Source organism: Scylla paramamosain, chromosome 43 (assembly GCF_035594125.1).
Source record: "Scylla paramamosain isolate STU-SP2022 chromosome 43, ASM3559412v1, whole genome shotgun sequence".
Lineage (NCBI taxonomy): Eukaryota > Metazoa > Arthropoda > Malacostraca > Decapoda > Portunidae > Scylla > Scylla paramamosain.
Genome location: NC_087193.1, coordinates 8,415,587 through 8,440,001, shown reverse-complemented (window position 1 = coordinate 8,440,001; position 24,415 = coordinate 8,415,587). Strand labels below are relative to the sequence as shown.

Sequence of the window (24,415 nt, the reverse complement as noted above, 5' to 3'; positions counted from 1 at the left end):
AATAGGAGGAAGATATGGTGATTTGTCTTGGAGAAGCTGGACACACACACATACACACACACGCATGCGCACAACCAAAATTAATCCAGAATGCAGATAAATAACCTCAAAAGTCCCAAGTAATAAGTGAAGAGTAGCGGCCATCTTTGTTTTCAGTTGAGGTCCCCCCAAGCCGCCATGATGATTTGTCAGAGTCTGCCCCAGTTGCAATATTATTTCTATTTCCTTAATTTCTGTAACTCGGCTTATAGATAAGTTTTTATGGTTTCTAAAAATATTTAGTGACGCTTCTAAATGTTTTTCATGTGTGTTGTGGTAAATATGTGGATTATGAGATGTTTTATCCTCTAAACCGTTATGTTTTCGGCCTTCTTTTGTTTAAATATCTTTATGCACATTTTTTTTTATTTCAGCCGCTAGTTAAGATTTTATTGCTTCTAAAAATTGTTTATGGTTTTTAAAGAGTTTTTTATTTCTGTTCAGTTGAATATGTGAACTTTTAGAGTGATTTATAGGCATGATAAAAGTAAAAAAAAGTGACATTTAGTAATTATGTTTCTTTATTTCAGCTTGTAACAAACTTTTGATTGTTTGTAAAGATAGTCCATATTTTTTTAAAATGTTTTCCATTCCTAATCAGTCAAATTTTATGACTTTAGAAATGTTTTTTTTATCGTGTTTGTTCCAACATTTTTTTCTTATTTGTTTCTTTCAGGTATCTCTCTGTTACTGATGCTTGAAATATTTTTGTATTTCCAGTATTAATTAAAGTGCATGGCCTTTCAAAATATATAAGGCATTCCAGCCTAGCTTAGTTTTTTCGAGGGGTCAATTTCAAAATGAAATAGAGTACGTATATGTGTAAACGTGACGTCATCAGCTGTGACGTCATCGGGGACCGAGACCAGGGACCGCCCCCTCTCCCTCCTCCCGTCCCTCTCCATCAATCTTTACTCTGTCTCTGTGTGTGTGTGTGTGTGTGTGTGTGTGTGTGTGTGTGTGTGTGTTACTATTTCAAGACAGGTCACCTCACCTCCCCATTTCCTCCCCAACTTGCTCTTCGCTGTCCCATTCCCCTCCCCCCATTACCTCTCCTTTCTTCCTCTCCCCTGCTTTGTGTGTGTGTGTGTGTGTGTGTAATATTGCAATTTAACCATACTCTTAATCGAACCCAACCCTGCTGCTGCTGTTATTACTACTACTACTACTACTGCTGCTAATGTACTATTACTGATTTAGTACTACGACTGACTATTGCTACTACTGCTAGCACTGCTACTGCTGCTGCTGCTGCTACTACTACTACTACTACTACTACTACTACTACTACTACTACTATTACTACTACTACTACTACTACTACTAATAATATAATAAAAGTACAAATACAATAATTGTAGGCGCCGTCGGGAGTATTCTAAATTTAGCGCTTGAATTGGTGCTATGTGGCATCTTTGACAATGGTGATTACAATAGCTTATAATTAAGTTTTACATGGTTATATTCATATCATATTACTGTAGTATAATATTAGACTAGTTTATGTATATTGGAAGGGGAATTCTCTCTCTCTCTCTCTCTCTCTCTCTCTCTCTCTCTCTCTCTCTCTCTCTCTCTCTCTCTCTCTCTCTCTCTCTCTCTCTCTCTCTCTCTCATCTCACTTTTATCTTAATTCTTGTAGGTTCCTTTGTTTTCATCAAATATTTATTTCATTCCTTTTTTTATTTCTTTTAAGATTGTCAGTGCATTTCACGTTTTCATTTTTATTTCATGTTCTCTTTCTCTTTTCAGGGTTCCGTGGTGTGTGGTGTGCTGCGGGAGTGAGCGGCCCTTGAGGTGCTGCACTGGTTGTGACGCCGTGGCGGGCTGCTGGCTGGCTGGGGTGTCAATGGAAGCACTTAGGTGTGACTCCCGTGACTGTCTCAGGTACGACGTTTGGCATTCAGTTCTGGAATGTATGTATATATTATTATTATTATTATTATTATTATTATTATTATTATTATTATTATTATTATTATTATTATTATTGGTATTATTATTATTACTATTATTGATGGCGGTGGTTTATTTGCTGACCAAATTACGTATTAACGTCGAATTGTATAGATATTAACTATTATTATTATTGTTGTTGCTTTTGTTGGTGGTGGTGGTGGTGGTGGTGTTTTTGTTGTTGCTGTCGTTGCTTTGTTGTTGTCGTTGTCGTAGTCTCTTTTACAGGATTTTTAGTACCTGCGCATGGTTTCATTGCAAGGTTCTCACTCTAACGTGTGGGTCAGGCCTGCTCTGCGTCGCGTCTCGTCTCACCTGGCAAGTGACACGATATAGGTGATCGCAGGTGAGCAGGTGTTGGTTGAAGAGCGTCCCTTTGGGGCACAGGAAAGAGTTCCTCCTCCCGTCTTCTTGACACACGTGGAACACCTGCACCCGTACATACATACATAAATACATATATAAATTAAGACATTTACGTAAACGTGCTTCTTTTTTTATTTTTTTTTATTTCCAAAAGTGTATGCAAGTTGGGACAGATCACAGAATCATAATATAAAGATAAATAAAAAAAAAATAATAATAATAATGGACGTAACAAATAGAACTGAGAAATGAAAGAATCATATAGAAAGAACAAACTCTTGGAAGGTTACAGAAAGTAGAGGTGTTCATCTCCCTGGGAAGCCGGTATTCAGTGGTAACTTTACAACCCTGACCTTGCATCCTGCCTCCGTATCGGCGTGGTGACCTGGTGGCCGCCCTGCACATGTAAACGAGGTCACAGCGGCGATCTGACTGCTAAGGTCATTGGCAATTCGTGGAGAGACCTGATGGAGGAAAACAATAAACCACAAGTTGATATGTTATTGTAGAAGGAGGAGGAAGACAACGACCAAGAAGAGAAGGAGGAAGAATGACTTGCCAACGGCTTGATTGATCTTAATCGCCACAACAATATGGTCATATGGCGCCTTGTAAGAAGACAAGGATATATTATAAAACCAACACGCACCTGATTGTTCCTTATGTCATGCACAGGAGGGCGTGGCTGGCGGGCGCGGCGGGCGGATGGGCGTCTTTTCCTTACTGGACGGAAGGTGGTGGGCGTGATGGCTTCATTAGACTCAGTTGAGGTGGCGGGCTTGTTCACCCTCCGCCCTGTACTCTGATGAGGAGGTTCTGGGACACTTGTACTCACTCCCTTGGTCTGCTCTGTTGACGTTTGACTCTTGTAATTATAACTTTGCTCAGGGCGCCAAGGGGGTCTTGCTCTCGCCTCGCTGGGGAGGAAATAGGTCTGGGGTTGTCTCTGCGGTGTTCTGGCGGGCGAGGGAGTGACAGCGGCTACGTAATGTCTGGTTCTCGTGTCACTGGGCCAAGACGGTGATGCAACTCCAGCCTGGCGTCGCTTGTTCCCCGCACGCGACTTGACTCTGCGTGACTTAGCTCTATAAGGTGCTCGTGGCTGCTCTGCCGGCACTACAGGCTCTACTGGCACTTCTTTGACCTGTGGGGCTGCACGAGGAGATTGCATATCCTCTCCTTTGTGCCGCACGATAACTGTCTGCGGCCTGGTGTCGGATATGGTATATTTTCGGATTTCTAAAGTTGGCCCTAAGAACTTCATCAGGTGTTGGGGGTAGTGTGTGTTGTTTTCTTTGTTTCCTGCGTATTGGGATAGCTCCTCTACCGCTTTCATGTTTTTTCTTCCAAATTCCACCATGTCGACGATGTGTTGCGAGTGGAAAGTGAAAGGAGTTAAGGAGAGGGGACGCTTTGTCACAGTCACTGGTTCAACTAACTCCTGGTGGTGTCCGTTTTCTTTGTCGCTTGGCGTTCTCTTCCGGGTAAACTTTACTTTTGCTTTTCTGGCTCGAATATTCGGGTTTGGGATGTTGTGACTGCCCGGAATATTGTAAAGTGGAATTTCCGGCACTGTTTCTTTCCTCTGGGCAGGTGGTAGGAGTCTCACAGGCCTAGATAACCCGGTAAATCGTCCGATGGCCTTCTCTCTCCGACGAAACTTCTTGGTTCTGCTTGCTGGCACTCCCGACAGCATAGTATTTCTTGACTCAGCTTTTGCCAGACTTACATTGCTGTACCTAAAAACACCGGGAAACCTTGCTAGTGTATTTGTGTCGAGTGTACGTGCACTGAGTGTTTCATTAATGTGCGTGCCGTTACTACCATAGTCTGAAATATCCACGTTAATTTCCGTTGGTGACAAAGTAATGTATGAATTAATTTTCGAGGGATGTTCACTAGTTTCTGAGACTCTAGTGGGTTTTTTAACTTTCTCTACGTCGACGAAGGCATGCGTAGTGTTTGTAAGTCCCGTATTAGCATTCGCAGACCCAAACACGTTACTGTACTTCTTCGCCAGCCTCCTAACGCTAGGAATATACGAGCTCTCCTTAGGGCGACTCTTTACTTGAGACTCGGCTTGGTGGAAATTAGGCGAGTCAATGAAGTGATCAGTGGGTGAGGGAGTGAAGGGAGGCAGGGTGGCGGTGGTGGTGGTGGTGGTTAGTTCTGCCAAGTCCTTCTCTGAGTACCTGACAGAGTAGACAGGTATATCTGGGTTCTTTAGGCTCTCTCCAGCAGCTAATGTCACCAAGAGAACTGGAAGGTAATGATGAAAGTGAAGTTATTTATTTATTCATTCACTCGTTAGGTAGCTCAGTAAAGACCAGATTTCAAACGTCAGAAATTGATAGTCGAGTTTTAAAGTGTTTTACCTATTACTGTTGCAGCTCAAGCCATCACTAGAATCCAGTTTTGAAAATCCTAATACCGTCCACCAAAGTCTGCTGAAATAATAGAAATTGTGTCGAGACGTTTCAGAATTGCGTCCCTGCAGTCTCGTTTTCCTGGTTCATGTAGTGATGATTCGAACCAAACCCTTTTTAAAGCATTTTGAATCACTTTATCTATCGAGTAACATGAATTGATTGTTGTAGTGCTGCTGTGTAAGTGATGTATACGTGTGTGTGTGTGTGTGTGTGTTTAGACTGATGGTGGTGGTGTGTAAGTGAGGTTTGTGTGTGCGTGTGTGTGTGTAGGTTGATGGTGGTGGTGCATGTTCTTGTGTGCATAAGGTTTACGGTTGTGTTTGTATCACTTACCTGTGAAAAGACAGCAGAATTCCATCGTTTTCTGAAATACAGGGAAATTGAAATGATTCTAAATGGTTCTCTTAATGTTTTTCGGGCATTTATTATTATTATTATTATTATTATTATTATTATTATTATTATTATTATGTCACTTCATACGTTCCTACAATACTTCACACCTGCACACACCAAGGTAACATTTACTTACCTGTGTTATTAATCAGCTCAGTACACAGTCACAGGTACGCACCAGGTAATAATTATCATTTCGTCTCTCCATCTCATCAAACTGCCGGTAACTATTTTCCTTTTAACATTTACCTTCTGATAAGCTATTAATTATCACACATTGTTATTATTATTATTAGATTATTATTCATGTGTTTTCCAATCGAGTGAGAGAGAGAGAGGAAACACGCAGCAGTACCGTCCCACTTGCCACCGTCTTACGCACTGGACATACGAAACTTTTCCCCCGCTATATATTCACGGTCCTCTCCCTCTCCCTCTCTCCCCCACTCAGGTGTAATTTGCCGCCGCCAGTCATTTTGCGAGACCTGTCATTTCGCGCCAAAAGTGAACTGTCGACATAGTTCAGTAATGTTTCTTTCCCTCCTCCTCTCCCTAGCTGTTTTTCTTCTTGGTTGTTGTTGTTGTTGTTGTTGTTGTTTACGGTGCTAAACAACAGACTTAATAGTAGGTTTTGTTTGCTTTCTCTGTTTTTTTTTCGTTGTTTTTTCTCTTTTTTTATGCTCTTTTAATATTCCTCCTCCTCCTCCTCCTCCCCAGCCTCAAGTTATAGCAAGATGAGAACGTGAAATAATTAAGCAACGTGATGTATCGAGATTAAAGCATTGTTGTCCTCCCCCTCAGTTCATATCACGTATTATTCTTCTTCGTTATCTTTAACACACACACACACACACACACACACACACCTACACACACACCTACGTCTGAGCTTAATTTATCTTACCTTTGTTCTTTACTGAGCAGAGGAACTTCAGGCAAAACATTGAGAACTCGAGACTAATGGAGTATTTTTCTCTCGTCTGTTCTTCGTTTGTTTCTACGTTGGTGATCCATTTTCCTTTGTTGTTTTTGTTCCTTCAGTGAGAGAGGAACTTAAGATGAAAATCAGGAGTCTGGCTGTTGATGGGGAAGATTCTCTCTCTCTCTCTCTCTCTCTCTCTCTCTCTCTCTCTCTCTCTCTCTCTCTCTCTCTCTCTCTCTCTCTCTCTCTCTCTCATCGTGAACGAAGTCATAGCTGTAAAGACAAACCCTCACCTTACCACTATTATCACCACCATCACCACCGTCATCTCCATCACAACCACGGGAGCCACCATTACCACCATTAACAACTGTAACTATAGGGCCGAAGATCACCATCACCACTACCATCACTACCACCTGCTGTTACTACCACCCTTCACGGCTCCCCTACACCCATTTATCAACACCCAATTGCCATCACAGCGCCCCTAGCACGTACCAGCGCATACCACGTAATGACCACACACACACACACACACACACACACACACACACACACACACACACACACACACACAGATAGATGACTTATTGACCACATTGTTAAGTATTGATATAAAATTAGAAAACACACGATGTATACTAGAGAAAATACACAAAACGCAAACTAAGATGCGTAAAACAAAACCACAGTTCATCGTAGACAAATTTAAAACATAGTATGACTCAATAATAAAAAAAAAAAAAACGTGAGCTGGTAACACACACACACACACACACACTCCCTTTCTCCCTTTCTTTGAGGCGCCATATGACCACGTTCCTTTGCCGCATTAAATCACTCACTCAGTTAATCTACATCTACATGGATAAAAAAAAACTTGCACCTCTCTCCCTGAACACAGCAAGGGCACAGCATCGTCACTACAAACACTTGAACATCACACAAGCACTTGCAACTTTAAAGACGCTTCTGAATGGAGTTTTCAAGCTGCTTTTTCGGTGTCTTTAGTGATTGGCGGCTTCAGAGAGAGAGAGAGAGAGAGAGAGAGAGAGAGAGGAAAGTATAAAAATCGTCTTGTTCTTTGACCTGCGACACAACTTTCACTGCGTTACTTTACCAGCACGCACGCCTTCCTCCCCCCCCCCCCTCTCTCTCTCTCTCTCTCTCTCTCTCTCTCTCTCTCTCTCTCTCTCTCTCTCTCCTCCAATCCTTCCCCAACACGTCCTTCACTCCTTCACCTGCATCAGCTACCCTCACCTTGCCTTCCTGCAACTTCCCGCGCCCTCTGCCTCCCTCACGTGCCCCCAAAGCTCGTCTCTGGCCTCTCTTGATAGCCTGGGTCGCCTTCAGTGTCTGCATCATTGCCTCCCTTTCGGTGGGTTTTGTTTTTGCTTCTTATTCTTCACTTAGCATATATGTTCGTGGTCTGTATGTGGTGGTGGTGGTGGTGGTGGTTGAGGCCAAGTTTTAATCAGTCATATAATCAGGCAGTCGGTTGGTCAGTCACATAGTTTATCAGGTTTATTCAGTTAGTTAATCAGTGAAGCGGGTTTTTTTTTTTTTTTTTTTTTTTTTTTTTTATGTACTGGTGATGTTTGGTGTACAGGTGAACCATTAAAAGGTGAATACACTATAAAGAACTTGATATTGCTATTTTCATTAATCTCCTCTTCAAAGTCACAAAGCATGTAGTTGACAAATGGTATCGAAGAATGAGAACAAGAGCCATTTTCGCATCCGCTTCAATTTATTATTTAGTTCCAAACGCGTGTAATTTATTCAGTGCCACAAAATTACTTAGAAATCAGAATAAAACGAAGAAAGTCCTGTCAGCTTTCCATCACGCAGGGAGGAGGAGGCTGTGGTCTGACCTTCAAAATTAATGATCTTGGTTTTGGCGAAATACTGCGTTCGGAATGATTAACTCTCTCTCTCTCTCTCTCTCTCTCTCTCTCTCTCTCTCTCTCTCTCTCTCTCTCTCTCTCTCTCTCTCTCTTTCTCTCTTTCTCTCTGCCATTTGTCGTATCTTTCTTCAATTACTAGTCACTTTAAGACATCATTTCTCGTTCTACAACCACTTATAAATATTTTAATGGCTAAAACTAGCAAAATACATTCTAATCTTTTCCCCGTTTTTCTTATAGATGCGTATAACTCCTCCGTACACAGCTGTTAGTGCTATAAATGGCTGCATGTCACTATGAAAGGGTTATTCCAAAGCAGGAAGGTTTATAACGCCACTGGGTTTAATAATGTGGCTTAGTTTTATCGTGAACATTCCCACACGAGCCGCGAACAGGTGAGGAAGTTAATTAGGACGCCGCAGGTGTAGTGAAACCTGGAGAAACACGAAAATGTTCCTTGATTCCAGTAATCCAGTTTGCTTCCTTTTTTTTTTTACTTTTCATTTCATCGCCTCGAGAAAAATGTGGAATTGCGCGTGGTAATCTTAACAACGTGATTTTGATGCTGGTTTCTTTTCCAAGTGGTTTGTGTGTAAAATAATAATAATAATAATAAACGGTTTATTATGTGTGTGTGTGTGTGCGTCTGTGTGTGTGTGTGTGTGTGTGTGTGTGTGTGTGTGTGTGTGTTTGTGTGTGTGTTTTAGAGAGGACAGCAGTGTGTTAGTTTAAACGAGAGAGAGAGAGAGAGAGAGAGAGAGAGAGAGAGAGAGAGAGAGAGAGAGAGAGAGAGAGAGAGAGAGATTTGACATCTAGTACAAAAACATAATAAAAAGCTGAACTAAAATATGAAAAGGAAGAGAAAGATGAGATACATAGATACAATTGTTTCTCTCTCTCTCTCTCTCTCTCTCTCTCTCTCTCTCTCTCTCTCTCTCTCTCTCTCTCTCTCTCTCTCTCTCTCTCTCTCTCTCTCTCTGACGCAACACCTCTCAGAAATCAATACTCAGATAACCATTGAAAAGACCCACACCAACCATTGTCGCTACATCTGGGACACTGACACGGAAGGAAGCACAAGATACGTATTACCTAAAGATGAATACACTGACAGCCAAGCAAGACAAAGCAATAATAACTAGTAGCGTGGAACAGGAGAGGATGAGAAAAAAATATGTAATCGTTGCGTAATGGTGAAATGAAAGAAAGAGAGAGAGAGAGAGTGATCAGCGTGAATGGCCCGGGGAAGGGAAAGAAAGGGTGTAGCTAGGGGATCTAAGGAGGCAATGAAAGGGTTTCTGATCTTTATGACCTCACGTAGGGGTGTGAAGGTGGTGGTGCTGTGTATGTATGTATGACTGTAACTCCTGGATCACCGAGCAAATAGAACGTCTGTGGAAAGTTTTATTTGTTGATTTATATTTATTTTTTTTCTCTTTCTTTCTTTGTGTGTGTTTATGACTGAAGGAAAGAAGGGAATATAGCAAACAGTGGAAAGTATTAGAATTTTTGTACGTGTTTCTACCTGAAGGAAAAGAAGGAAATACAGCAAACAGCGGAAAATGCTACCTGGATTTCTTTGTACGTGTTTACTGTCGAAGGAAAGAAGGGAATGTGACAAATAGTGGAAAGTAGGAGGATTTTTTTGTATGTGTTTATTGCTCAAGGAAAGAAGGAAAATGCAGCAAACAAACATTAATTCCTCACTTGAATTCAAGCCCACACGAATATTTGTAGTTTTGGATCACACTTTTCTCTCTCATTCATCTGTAATATTGTGATTATTTTAAAGGTACGTAAGGTCCTCAAATCGAATTCAGGGACTTTATGTGACAGAATTATTATCGATATTATCATTCTGACAAGGAAAAAGACACACCTGCACCAAACAGTAACACATGTCGGTGCCAACCAGGCAGCTTCATTTCCCTGCACTGCCTTAAGGGTTAAAGAGCGTGGATGATATTGAACTAACACTTAGATTCAGATTAGGTAAGGTTAGACTTAGATTAATTCCAGTTTTCAATTTAACTGGCGATTTCTTTTTTTGCGTATATCACGATTAAAAAATATTTTGTAGATTATTTTGTTTTTGTTTATTTTGATCTGATGACAGAGAGAGAGAGAGAGAGAGAGAGAGAGAGAGAGAGAGAGAGAGAGAGAGAGAGAGAGAGAGATCGTCATTGTAGAGTGGCAGGCTAAGGATATTTCCGTAATCCTCAAGAATGTACTCGTATGTATTGTAGAAACCATCTTGTGGATAAGAAAACGAGAGCACACCAGTGTGAGTATTGCCGTAGTTTCCCCTTAATTTTGAGGCAAAGAAAACTTGCTTCACTGAAGAAACTGTAATATTTTAGGGTTAACTTACATCATATTGGTCCTTTGACTTTCCAGACTATATAGAATACAGTATGCAGTGCAAATAAAGTCAGTGTTGCAAATATGTGGCGATGAGAATTGAAATGTAGCCAAAAAATTATAGTCATAGTGTATGATTGTTTGCGTCACTGAAGTAAACAACGATATCTGCCTTGTGTTTAGAATTACGATAACCGCAACAGCTGTGCACAGAAAGTGGACTCGCGTGGGCTAGAAAATTATTTATTGTAAGATTACCAGAAGAAAATTTTCCTTTGCTCATTGGAATAATACAAAATTCTCTCCTTTATTTATCTACTACTACTACTACTACTACTACTACTACTACTACTACTACTACTACTACTACTACTACTACTACTACTTGTTACCGCCCTGCGTTGTGAAAGTAAGATAGAAGTAGTGCTCGAGAACAGTTACATATTATAGATCTGTACAGCATTTACTTGTTTATGTCAAGTGTCTGTGTCGAGGAAATGATGTAACAAGGGAGGGATAAGCTGGTTATGAAATGTAAAGTAACGACACAAAGACTACTGCAAGGATGTAACACTGTAAACACTTCTGAATCAGTTATCTTGCTACAGTAGTGCTTCTGAGACATGAACTGGCAGCGACGGTCGACTCGTTGCTTCAGAGACAGTATTGCTGCAGCACGAACTTCTTTGAAACATCATATTCTCAAACACCTCACCGTCTTAACACGACCACTTCTGGCATGCTGTGGGTAAGGCTATTGGTGTTTTCAAGAGTGATTTCGTGATTCTATTAGTAGTTTATCAAATATTCAGCAACTAGTTATCTTAGTGGCCTTTCAAAATGCTCGTGACGAAAATACGAAGAATTTCTGAATACGGGAATAGAATGATGACAACGACAAACTCACTGCTTCGGAATCACATGGTGCCAGTTCGAATCCCTTTTGAATCACTTGGTTTCAGTTCGAATCCCTTCTGAATCACCCGGTGCCAGTTCGAAACCACGGATTCACTGGTGGCGTTCAGTCCAAATCAGTGGTGCTCGTGTTCTCTGTGCGTGGAGGTGTGGTGGAGCTCTCTGCTGAAGCAAGGTAACGTAATTTTGTGTATGTTGTTAAATCAAGGAATGTTTTTTTCATTGTAACTTTAGAGAATCACACAGTCGTAGTGAGAAATCCAGTAACCATTTGTATTTAAAACTGTTTTATTATTATTATTATTATTATTATTATTATTATTATTATTATTATTTTTGCCATATTATTCCGCGCCGTTATTGCATGCCATTATTACTCACCTACGTTTGAATATACGTAAGCATCATCTGTTATAGCAGCTGCTTGTAATGCCTTGCTACCACTAGTTTTGCTGTTAGTGCATGCGTACCTGTTAATATATACCTGCGTGGTGATTAATTAACCTGTGCATCTTTCGAGACTTAAATAACTTGAATATAGAACTTTTTTTTTTTTTTTGGTTGTTATACTAGTGCGCGTGTGTGTGTTTGTGTGTTTTTTTTTTTGTGATGGCGTTGCAGCGCGTATCGAGTCATAAACCTTTGTGTCCAGTCTTGGTTTCGGAACACTGCGGTAAAAATGTGAAATCTCTTCCCGGTTTAGAAAATGCTGGTGGAAAGTTGTCACGCAGGATGAGTAATGGAGGAGCCCTCGAGAGTGTATGAAAGGCAACAACTGGCATTCACAAATCTCGGTCATATGAAAGGGAAAAATATTAATATGTTGATGATTTTTTTTTTTTTTTATTTATTTATTTTTTTTTTTTTTGCGATTTGATAATAAATAATACTGGTGATGATGGTGATAAAAAAATATAATAATAGTACATAGCAATAGCGCAATTAATAATAATAATAATAATAATAATAATAATAATTACTTTACTGTTGTTGCTGCTGCTACTACTACTACTGAATTATTATTGTTATTATTATTATTATCATTATTATTATTATTATTATTATTGTTAGGTATTATTGTTACTCGTATAATTGTCATTAGTAGTAGTATATTATGTCAGTAATCACCGCAGTACAGCATATTAATTCAAAACATGACATTAAAAGTAACATAATTCTAATAAAATAAATAAATAAAATACAGATAAATACAGAATACGCAAGAGACCACCACCACCACCACCACCACCACCACCATGATGGCCGCCATTCCCACGCGTGGTCAAAACTCTCAAACGTGTTCGCTTCCACAATTTACCTCCCCAATGATGAGCCCACCTGGCCAGCCTCCACGCGGGCAGGTAAAGGTAGCAGCAGCAGCAGCAGCAGCCTCCTTGCTTACCTGCGCCTTCTACCTGTCAGTGGGTCCATAAACCTTTTTTTTTTTCCTTCCACCCGTCGTATTATTATTTAATCCCCATATTACAGCAATTGGTAGTAAGACAAAGATTTACGTGAGCATCAGAGGAAGATAATATACCTTTAGTCTTTGTTACCTAAGCCAGGCCCGCTATAAGTCTTTGCTAAGTCCAGAAAGCCTGACTTATATACAACCCAACCGTGAATCTTACAAAATTAGACCTACGGACAATCCCTTTGGTGAAATTTACAACTGTGAATCTAATTTTGCATCTAATTGGTCAATACATTATGCGGGTGGCCATCTTACGGAGCGGCGGAGGAGGGATGGTTTATGGTGATGGCTGGACTGACCCGCAGCGCAATTATGGAGGGAATATTGTCCATTGTATGCTAACACGAGTGCTCGCCCCATTAACTAAACTCTTTTGCTCCTTTCTCTCTCTCTCTCTCTCTCTCTCTCTCTCTCTCTCTCTCTCTCTCTCTCTCTCTCTCTCTCTCTCTCTCTCTCTCTCTCTCTCTCTCTCTCTCTCTATTCTTTTTTGTTTTTACTTTCTATTGATCGTGCATGGTGTTGGTTCTTAGGTTTCTCGTTACTTTTAGTTTAGTTTTATTTATTCATTTATTTTTATTTATTTATTTATATATTTATTTATTCATTTTTGTTTTTTTTTCGTTTTTCTCTCCTTTCTTTTTTTTATTTCTTTATTTTATGATTTTTTTTTTTTTTTTTTTTTGTGAGTGTATAGTGTTTACTAGTGCCTCCGTCAAAATGGTAATTCCATTTTGTCAGTTTCTTTTGTTATCTACCTTTTGTCTTAATTTCATTTACCGCTGCGCAGATTTCACTCGCCCTTACTGAATAATTAATAGTTACCTGGAAGCTCGGATTTAATAAGTACCCCCTGAAAGGCTTCTAGTAGCTTATGTACGTGAAAGAAAAAACGAAGGTAATGCACCTGTTTAATTATCTCTCATTAAGCTTTATCAGGTATGCCCGGCAGGTAATATTACGTGCTAATTAACTTGTTCATTTATTAGAAAAGCAAAAAACAAGAGACCGCCTTTTGACTGCAGATGGATAGAACACTGAATACTGAAGCAGGCACTGGCGGGGATGTACAGTCGCGGCCAAGAGTGTGTGTGCTGCTTCGTTGCCATGATGAATCGTAGCCAGCTCAGGTTCGAAGGTTTGAACAGCGATGCGTCTTGAGGAGAGGAGTGCGAGGTGCCGGCGAGGGGGAGGGGAACTGAGTTGAAGCTTCAGTATGACGACGAACCAGGACACAATTTATGACCGCTGTTGTACTATTGATAAAATAAATAAATAGATAAATAAATAACGTGGTATAAGAAATGCATAAAAAAAGAATAAGTAAATAAAACTGGTTAAATATTTCGACTGCATAGAGAAATGGTAGTCACAGGTAAAAATGGAAAAAAAATATGTGTAGTTTTGCGTTTTCTTCACCCAGGCTTATAGGTTAGTGTTCCCAGTGACACAGTACAGCTCATGGCTACCCTCCTCCTGCCGCTCAGACTTGTTTACCGCTTTGTTCCCGGGAGTGGCTTGCTGGAAGGTGTGGCGGACGCTTGTTATCGATTTTTTTAGCTATTTACTTTCCTTAATTACTGTTAGCGTTGTATTGTACGATCATTACTGCCACTACTATGACTTCTACTACTACTACTACTATTTCACTAAAATCTCTACTACTACTACTACTACTACGCAATCTCTTCTCCTGCTATTACTTCCTAAACCACCACCACCACCATCACCACCACCACCACCACCATCACCACCACCACCACCACTTCAGTAGGCCCGATAAAACATGTCCTCCCCAGCATACCTGTACACATACCTACCGTCACTCACGTTCTTCTGTCCAATTACCTTCCGTGTCCCTTGTTTTGGCTCACCTGGGTCTCCGGGGAAAGGGAACGCCGCCCCCCTCCTCATCCTCCCACACCCCCCATCCTTCGGGGAGGAAAGGGGCACGAGGAGGCCGATGAGCGATAAGAGTGGCTAGAGTCCTTCAGAATCCTTCCCGTGCGGTGTCCTACGGGTCCTTCAGGTTAGGTTAGGTCAAGGGAGTGGGGGGGGGGGCTGGAGCTGGGTTTGGTTAACTGCTTACACTTTTGCTTAATTTTCTTGTATTTTTTTATTAGTCCTGTTACTACTACTACTACCATTACTACTATTACTACTACTACTAATAATAATAATAATAATAATAATAATAATAATAATAAAAATGCGTCTTTTTTTCTTTTTTCTTTCTCTTCTTTTTTATAATTTTATTGTTCCATCAGTATTTCATTTAATGCAGATATTTGTGAATTTAGGGATTTTTTAACAATGATGGAGATAGATTCCTTATGATGATGATAATGACAGTAGTAGTAGTAATGATACCGCTGCTGCTGCTGCTACTACTACTACTACTACTACTACTACTACTACTACTACTACTACTACTACTACTACTACTACTCTCAGTGACGAATTATTCAAGCTGAACTTAATCTAACATAATTCAAAATAGACGGCAAATTATTTTTAAGGAAATCTTGCGTGCTGGATGTTCGTGGAGGAAATTTACCTGAGAGGAAGCTTATGGCACACACGCCCCAGCACACCTGCCTGGCTCACACAGGTGCTTAATGAGTGGTTACCTGTCTTGGTGTAACAGTGTGTTGTGGGTAATTGGGACGAGTTTGGTGTCATGTTGATGGGCGTGTATTTGTTTAGTTATTGATGTGTATTTGTTTATTCATTTATTTATTTGTATCGTGGGAAAAAAGAAGGATGGAAAAGCATGATCAAATATTCGAAAAAAATTAAATTAATAAATAATAAGAGAAAAAAAGTTGGAAAGCCGAGAAAGAAACCAATATATTCTTATCGTCATATTTTCAGTATCTCATTTATATTTAAACTTATTTATCGTTTATTTACTTGCCACTTATTCATTTATCCATGTTTTCACTTCGTTGCATCTTTACTGCTTCAATTAATCAGTTTTATTCGCATATTTACACTTCCCCGCACTTCTAAAACAGCACATTTCGATACTCCTCACAGTTACCACCCTCACTCGTCTTGTTTCAGTAAGCGAGGCATCTTTCCCTCCTCACACCTCACCCCGTCACACCTGCTGTCTCGCTCCTTCGTAGATCTTAAGTCTTCGTAATCCTTCTGCTCTTCCCTTTCGTACGTAATACCGGTTGTCTTCATCATCACTATCAGCACCTCTCTCTCCCTCCTCACCCTCATTTTCACTACTTAACAGCCTCCATATAAATTTCTACTTTCCCTCATCATCTTCACATCATCCACAGCGGTCCACTAACCTCATCATCCACGCCATGACTCCACACTCTCACACACATTGTTATACCTCCACACCACCACAGTCACACCATCCACATTCTCGCGTCATCACAACCCTCACACCGTCATCCACACCCTCACATTTCCACACTTCCACACCTCCATACTGTCACGATTTCATACCTTCATCCACTACCACCGCTCCACACCTCCTCAAACTTCACCAAAATGACCATCACCTTCTTATCCACACCCTGTCAACCTCCACCAGCTCCACTCACGCACATCCACATGCGCGAGACTCGTTCGGAGGAGGAAGGGAGCGAAAGACAACCGTTCCGTGATGCACCAAGGGAGAGAAGGAAGGGAGAGAAATGAAGACCCTTAGCATTAAAACTTCCAACTTCCCCCTTATTAACGAATACCTGGAATAGCGTCGCCTTCTCCTCCATCTCCTCCGTCCTCTTTCCTCCCTCCTCCTTCCCTCCTTCCCCGAGATCTCCCTGCCTCTTCGTCCGTCTTTGTAGCCATCGGTGAAGTTTATGGGGTTTTCTGTGTGTGTGAGTGGAAGGAGCGGCACGTGAGCGATGGTTTCTGCTTCCCCTCCTGCCGGGCCGCGTCCTAAACGGTAGTCGAAGAAATGGTGGAGTGGAGAGTGCGTACCTGGTGAGATTTGTCAACAGGTACGGCCATAAGGAGCTGGGGGAGAAAGCGAGAGGGAGATGAGGAGGGACAGGGGGAAGAGAGAGAGAGAGAGAGAGAGAGAGAGAGAGAGAGAGAGAGAGAGAGAGAGAGAGAGAGAGAGAGAGAGAGAGAATAATTAATGAAACAATTGTATTTATTTTTTAATCACGAGTTTCTAAAGAAAAAAATTAGTAAAATTCAAACAACACATAACATTAAACGACGATTCTTCGCTGCAATAAATACACTTAATTACTTATATTTAATTCAGATCAGTGACATACCGAGTTGTAGAAAGCAAGACTCTTTAACTTGCATTGATATACGGAAATGTAGAAAGGTAGATATATTAGTACCATTAAGATCACAAATTCTCTCTCTCTCTCTCTCTCTCTCTCTCTCTCTCTCTCTCTCTCTCTCTCTCTCTCTCTCTCTCTCTCTCTAGCAAACCTACTTTCTACGTAGAATATAACATTTCAACACACACGTTTACATACTGCTCTACGCAAGCACGCAATGAACAGACGCACAGTACCCACGTAACGACAGACTGTTAGTGAGACAATTATACTTTAGAGAGAAGAAAAGAAACTCCATTCCTGCCTGGTTGTTAAGTCTGCATCCTTTCTTCCTCCCTCCCTCCCTCAGAAAGAAACACGGTACAGTAAATCACACAAAAGAAACTCATAAAAGGTTCTTCACTTCTCGGTAACTGACGTGGCGTGATGGCAGCGGCTCAATACAGAATAAAGGCCCCTGATGGCATACTTATTGTCATGATTTGTGTGATTTTCTGCATCATTTTCTTCCCCCCATCCCCACCTACCCCCCTTTTATTTTTTTCCTCCCTCCCTCTCTCCATCTTGAGGCTTTTTGTTTGAAATACGTACCTTGTTATCTGCTGGTAGGGGCTCTGTGTGTGTGTGTGTGTGTGTGTGTGTGTGTGTGTGTGTGTGTGTGTGTGTGTGATTTGGTAGGGACTGACTGTATTTTTGTGTTAGATGGTCGTACACCTCAGTCTCTCTCTCTCTCTCTCTCTCTCTCTCTCTCTCTCTCTCTCTCTCTCTCTCTCTCTCTCTCTCTCTCTCTCTCTCTCTCTCTCTCTCTCTCTCTCTCTCTCTCATCAATTATCAACCACTTTGATTTCACTGCTAGACAATATGATCTCCCCTAACACGCCGTAGCCTTCCTCAATGTTGTGCTGTAACCCAACACACTCATAACCTCTCTGTGCATTCTGAAACGCATTTGAGCCGGACCTCCTCTATTTCCAAATGCTCCAGTTGAAGTCAGACAGGTCTTTAAGGATGTTTTTTTTACGGTTCTAGTGACAGATTAACATGATTTTTACGTTATTGACTTGAGAAACACTATTGAGAAGCCTTCTAATCGTATCTGTGGCGATGGGAAATAGCAGTGGCGAGAAAGCAAGGTGTTTCTGAATAGGGACTAAATAAATCACAAAAGTATCACTAATAGGACCTCATCTCGATTCCCAAAGGCGTGTAGGACCTCAATACAGACCCCTTCACCTCTCAACCCTCCCTCACCTTTCCCCTTAGTCCCATACCTCGCGTCGCCCTGACATAATGACCTCGTTTTTGGCTTATCAACCTCGCCACTTAATATTCATGGGTTGGGACGCCGCTGCCTGCCCCTGCGCCTGTTTTTGCTGGCGTGCGTGAGGCCCTCCATGCTGAGTCTTGTACCCCGCAGCCTTCCCACATCGGTAAACAAACTTGAGTATTGCCGTTGAAAAATAAGCTTGCGTTTGTATCTATGCAAATGAGTGATGTGTGTGTGTGTGTGTGTGTGTGTGTGTGTGTGTGTGTTATAGTGGTATTTTTATTAAATATCAGGTCTGTTTTTAAATGTCATATGTAGATATTTTTTTCTTATTGCTTGATTTTTTATAAGAAAACTGTATGGACTTAGGGATTGTTATTGTTATTGTTGTTGTTATTATTATTATTATTATTAGTAGTAGTAGTAGTATTGTTGTTGTTGTTGCTACTAGTACTGTTATTGCTACTACTAATGCTACCACTACCACAACCCTATCACTACTACTACTACTACTACTACTACTACTACTACTACTACTACTACTACTACTACTACTACTACTACTACTACCACTACCACCACAATTACGTGCCTGCTATGTCTTTCTTGTCTTTATTTTATTTTTTTCTCTCTCTCCACTAATGGCATGTTGTACTCAGCCTGTTTGTTATTGTACCTTCCTTCCTTCTCCTCTTTATCTCCCTTCTTCCTTGAGTTTTTGTTCGTTTGTCTCAGTTGACTTGTTGAGGAGGTGACGTGGTTACTGCTTGGAGGAGGAGGAGGAGGAGTAGGAGGAGGAGGGAGGGGGATAGCGGTGGTGGTGGAAGAGAAGAGAAATATTTGAACAGAACTAGAAAGGCAAGGGACGAAAAAGAAGAAAGGAAAGAAGAAAAGGAGGTGAGAAGGACGTTGGAAAAGAACTAAAGCAAGAATAGAAGTAGGAAAATAAGGAAGAAATGGGAGGAAAAGGAAACGAGATGAGGAAAAAGGCGAGAAAAATAGATAGAATGGGAATATATATAAGTAAAAAGAGGGAGATGAAAACATGAAATAAAAGTTGAAAGTTATAAAAAGAACGAAAAGGAAAATGAAAGAGGGAGAGGAAGAGGGGATGTTGAAAGAGGATTAAAAAATGCGAGGAGGAAGAAGAGAAAAGGGAAGACAGAGAAGGAAAGGCAAACAGTGATGAAAAGAAGGAAAGAAAAGCAAAGAAGTGTATGATGAAATGAGAGGAAGAGAAATAGAAATAAAAGAAAGGAAGATTAGGAATCAAAATAAAAGTCGATTATGAAAAAGGAAAAGAGAAAAAAACATGAAAAGAAAAGGAGAAATGATATATATGATAAGAGAAAGGGAACGAGAGGAGGAAGAGAAATAAAAAGAAACTAGAGAAGCTAAGAAGTTAAAATAAAATATGATGATGAAAAGAAATAAGGAAAAATGAAGAGTAGAACATTAAAAGAAAAGAGGAAAAAGATAGAAATAAGAAAAGAGGAGAAAGGGAACAAGGAAAAAAGGCGTAACATAAGTGCATAACCTTAGCATGAAGAAGAGGGAGGCTTAAATGCGGACAGTTTATAGAAAACCATGGACTGTTATCGAGACCTTCTTTAGTACTACAATTAGGGACTGGTTCAGACTTCCTGGCCCCGGGGAATTTGCGTGTAGATGTCTGTCTGTCTGTCTGTCTGTCTGTCTGTCTGCGGGTGTGTCTGGTTTGTTATCAATTGGTTTATTTACTTCGCTGCCTGCTTGTCTGTTTCCTTGTTTGTATGTCTGTTTGTTGATCCATTGTTTCGTTACCTTACCTGCTTGCCTGTCTGTCTGTTTGTCTGTGTGTATGTTTCTCGATTTGTTGGTTAATTTGTTTCCCTGCCTGCTTGCCTGTCTGTTTTTTTTTTTTTTATTTTATGTCTTTCTGTTTATTTCTGTCTATCTGTAGATCTGTTTGGTTGGTTGTCTGACTGTCTGCGTTATAGTGGTTGGCTGGAACTAAAAAAAATCTTTACATTAACGCGCACAAACGGAAAATAAAAAGTTGATTTCATCTTTCCCAAGCCACCGCTTTATAAGAAGCTGTAGTGAAAAAAAAAAGTGTCTAAAGTCCAAGGTGATTATGAAAAAAAGTGTAGAATTAAAGGGTTTCAGGAAAAGAGAAATATCGTAAAACGTGCATAAATTAAACACTTAGATGGAAAATACTATTCATTAGACTCATTTTGCACCTGAAACATGTGGAGCCATTCAACAGAAACAATGAAAACAGTACAAAAAAATCACCGCCAGTTAGGAAGACAGACGCATTTTAACAGTTTCCTTCCTTTTCTCGTTCATTAGGTGCCTCAATTCACTTAGGAGACAAATATGCTGTAGTTATCCCAGTAATGAACCGGTAACAAGCCCTAATTATCCCTGAGAACCTACCGTAAAGCCCCGTAGAAGCCAAAGTTACGGAAGGAAGGGGAACTTGACACGGTAATAAATCTCCTTAACCTAACCTGGACATATATTAAGGGAACCAGACCGATATCCTGTCTCACTCCATCTTTTCCTCTCTCATTTTATTTATTTATTTTTTTTTTTTTTTTTATCTTTTTTTTTTTCATTCTACGTACGTCTCTTTTTCAGTTCATCCATCACTGTCGTGTGTGTGTGTGTGTGTGTGTGTGTGTGTGTGTGTGTGTGTGTGTGTGTGTGTGTCTACATTTCACACGCACGTCATCCATCACTTGTTATTTTCACCTGTCCCTTAATTGCTACACTTACGTAAACAAAGGGAGGGCACGCTACTGTATCCCTTTCTCTCTCTCTGTCTCTCTCTCTCTCTCTCTCTCTCTCTCTCTCTCTCTCTCTCTCTCCTCTCTCTCTCTCTCTCTCTCTCTCTCTCTCGAAATGTTAACTTATCTACAGTATTTTAGTAAGTGCAGTTTCCTTAACAGCCTATTTCCTTTTATATTTTTTTTTCCCTCTGTACTCATTAAGTGTTTTATTTTTTTTTTCCTTTTATTTCTTAATTTATACCGCCAATGTGTGTTTTTATTGTTATTATTTTTTATTGGTGATCGGGAAATGGGAAGTAATGAGTAACATCTCATTTCTGAGCGAGGGAGAAAAGTTTTATGGTTTCAGATCTCGTTAATGAGGCGGCGTGGTGTGTTGTGGTGTGGCGTGGCGCGGCCGTGGCGTGGTATTGGATCCCGTATTGAGTGAGGAGAGACTTTATTTATTGAACGGCGGATGCTGGAGGGTGGATAATTACCTCGTCTGATTGATATGAATTCTGAAGGTAAATAAGATGTATGGGGACGTTTAGGAGAGGGAGGGACTGAGGGGCGGAGGTAAAGAGGGAGCGTCCGGCAGGTGATTGTCTTTGATTGGCAGCTAATTAATTCCGTGTCGTGGAGTCGTTGTGCGATCTGCTGGGTGATACGAGGTGCGTCTTCACACGAGGACGATCTGCTCTACTCCCGCTCCACTCCTGTCCACCTCCCTTCCACTTTTTTTTTTTTTTTTTCCAATCCTTTCAGCCTTCCATTGACTTCTTTCCTATCTTTTCCCTTTGACTTCGTACTAGCAATTTTCATCTCCATCCACTCCTTTCCTATCCCTTCTACCCTCTTCCACTTTCTTCCAACCCTTTCCACCTCCCATCCACTCCCTTTCAGTTCCTTCCACCCCCTTCTAACCCTTTAAATTTCTTTCACTTCCTTTTCGCTCCCTCCCACTTCCCTTCCACTCCCATCCACCCGCTGTACCGCTTTTCCCTTTACTCATCCACGTTTCTCTCCTTCCTGTTCCACCTGTTCTTTTCCTTCACTTCCAACCACTCATTTATCTTGTCCTTCATCCATCTCTTTGTTTCTTTTCACTTCTCTTCACTCATCTATATGTTTATCTTGTTTTATATTTATTCTTTATCTTCCTTTTATTCATCCATATTTTGTATAGCCCTTCATTTATTCATTTTTCTCTCTCTCATCTTTTCTCTTCATTCATGTCAATTATTCCTTTTCTTTTGTCCCATACTTTTATGATACTTTTTATTTGTTTCATTTATTCCTACGTTTATCATCCATTCATCTCTTCCCCCTCCCTTTACTCATGCATGCTCTTTATTCTCTATTAATTCTTACTTTACTTATTCTATCTTTCATATTCACCCCTTCCCTTCATTCATCCACATCATACTTATTCATCCACTTTCATTCTCATCCACTAATCCACTTTTCTTTTTTTTTCTCTCTCCTCCACCTATCCACTTGTTGCCACCATCTTACGAGTACGACTCGCAACCCTCCACCCTCTCCTCCCTCACAAAAAATACCTCCACCTACATTCCCACCACTTTCTCGCCACTCCATCCCTAGCTTCCACCTCGCCAGCCCTAAGTTCGCAAAGTTTTGTTTTCATCTTCCACCTCCACGCAGCTCCACTCTAAAGCCTCTCCACCTGCCATATTCACCCATGCGCAGACTCACCGCTATGTACTTCCACTTGTTACACTCAGCATCCACCAGAGGTCCACTCATCACACACACACACACACACACACACACACACACACACACACAAACACACACACACACACACACACACCTCTGATGAGTTAGCTAAATATCACATGCGTCTTTTGAGCACATTTAATTTTCACCCAAGTATTAAAACAGGAAGAGGAGGAAGGGGAGGAGGAGGAGGAGGAGGAAAGGGAGGCATGGAGATAACCGATCGTTGTGTCACCTAAAATTAATCATCGCTCTTAGCTGGTGACAGGAAGACGAGGCTTGTTGGGTCAAGGCGCAGCTGTGAGGTGAGGAGCGGCTGTGGGGGAACGTGTGTGTGTTTATGTGTTTGTGTGTGTGTGTTTGTGTGTAACTGAAGAAGTGTGTAGCTGAAGAAAAGTTAAGTGCGAATTTTTTTTTTTTTTTTATCATTCATTTTTTGCAGATTAGCTTTTGGAGAATCGATATAAAAAAGATAACATTATGTATTGGAATGAATATATAGTAAAGGAAGGAAGGAGTGAGGACGTAAGATAAAGAATAGTTTTGTCAGTTAAAAGAAGTGAAGAGATTATAAAATGGGCAATGGAAGAGGTTAAAAAATAGTATTCCTTTCATTCTCGGCGCATCCTTCCCGTTTCTCAAGACTGTGTATCAATATTTTCTGTTGTATGTACGTTATCTATTTTTCCTTTTTTCTTTTTTATCGTCCGTGCATCTGTTCTGTATTTTCTGTATCTTGCGGCTGTTGGACTGTCTGTGTCCATTTGTGTGTTGCTTGTGCTGTCTCTGAAGTGTCTGTACTTCCTCCATTGCCTGTATGCTTTCCTTGTCTGTGGATTTTGTATCTGTTGTCTTTGCATTTGTTTATTTATTTATTTATTTGATTTATTATTGCTGTGTGTGTGTGTGTGTGTGTGTGTGTGTGTGTGTGTTTGTGTGTTGTGTTTATATGGTGTCTGTGTCTCATTTGTGTGTTGTTTGTGTTGCATGTTGATTGTTTGTATTTCCTGTATTGTTTAAATGCTTTCCTTGATGTCTGTGGTGCCTTAAACTCGCCATGAGGTGCCCTGGGTGGGTGACGGTGGGTGGGTGACGGTGGTTTCTCCAGGTGAAAGGAAGGGCGTGTAGAGGTGCATCTGTCCGTGATGGGAAGATAACATGGCCACGGAAGCGGAACTGCTACACGAGGCGCCCTTCTGCCTTCTGTCTGCCTCGTCCTGTCCGCCACAACTGTACTTTCCTTCTTTGTAATTTGTCCACACGTTCGTAATTCCTTTGTCTTTTCATAATCGTTATTTTTTCGAAACTTTTCCTCCGTATATGTAACTTGTTCATACTTTCACAATTCCTTCGTCTTTTCATAATCGTAACTTTTCATATTTTTTTTTAGATTTTAGATATATTTTTTTTTATTTATAACTTATTTCATATTTTCACGATTTATTAGATTTTTTTTATATTTGTTCACAATTTTTTTCTATAAAACATTTTCTACAACTGCCTTCATTATAACTACGAGTACTCTACCAATCTCTTAATTAAACTTCATAATAACCAACTTCCTCATAACTCAGATCGTAACTTCATCTCTAGATTGCGCAGCGCTTTGT

At 40.6% G+C, this 24,415-nt stretch overlaps 1 protein-coding gene and 1 long non-coding RNA gene across 4 annotated transcripts in view; one reads left to right on the top strand and one right to left on the bottom strand.

Annotated features, from left to right (window-relative positions):
* LOC135093731 (uncharacterized) overlaps positions 1-24,415 on the top strand; it is a 114,416-nt gene that overhangs the window by 471 nt on the left and 89,530 nt on the right. Inside the window, exons 2-4 of one of the 3 annotated variants that reach the window (XR_010263473.1) lie at positions 1,792-1,926; positions 10,988-11,127; positions 11,342-11,469. This is a non-coding gene — a long non-coding RNA (uncharacterized LOC135093731). The remainder of the gene's footprint in view (positions 1-1,791; positions 1,927-10,987; positions 11,128-11,341; positions 11,470-24,415) is intronic. The other 2 variants (XR_010263474.1, XR_010263475.1) reach the window with 2 other exon arrangements.
* Positions 1,704-5,597, bottom strand: LOC135093729 (uncharacterized). Its single transcript, XM_063993271.1, has 6 exons — positions 5,323-5,597; positions 5,124-5,154; positions 3,011-4,620; positions 2,715-2,825; positions 2,311-2,424; positions 1,704-1,948 (listed from the first exon to the last, which is right to left on the bottom strand). Exons 2-6 carry the CDS (start codon positions 5,146-5,148, stop codon positions 1,943-1,945), a joined length of 1,866 nt encoding a protein of 621 aa, XP_063849341.1. The 5' UTR covers positions 5,149-5,154; positions 5,323-5,597; the 3' UTR covers positions 1,704-1,942.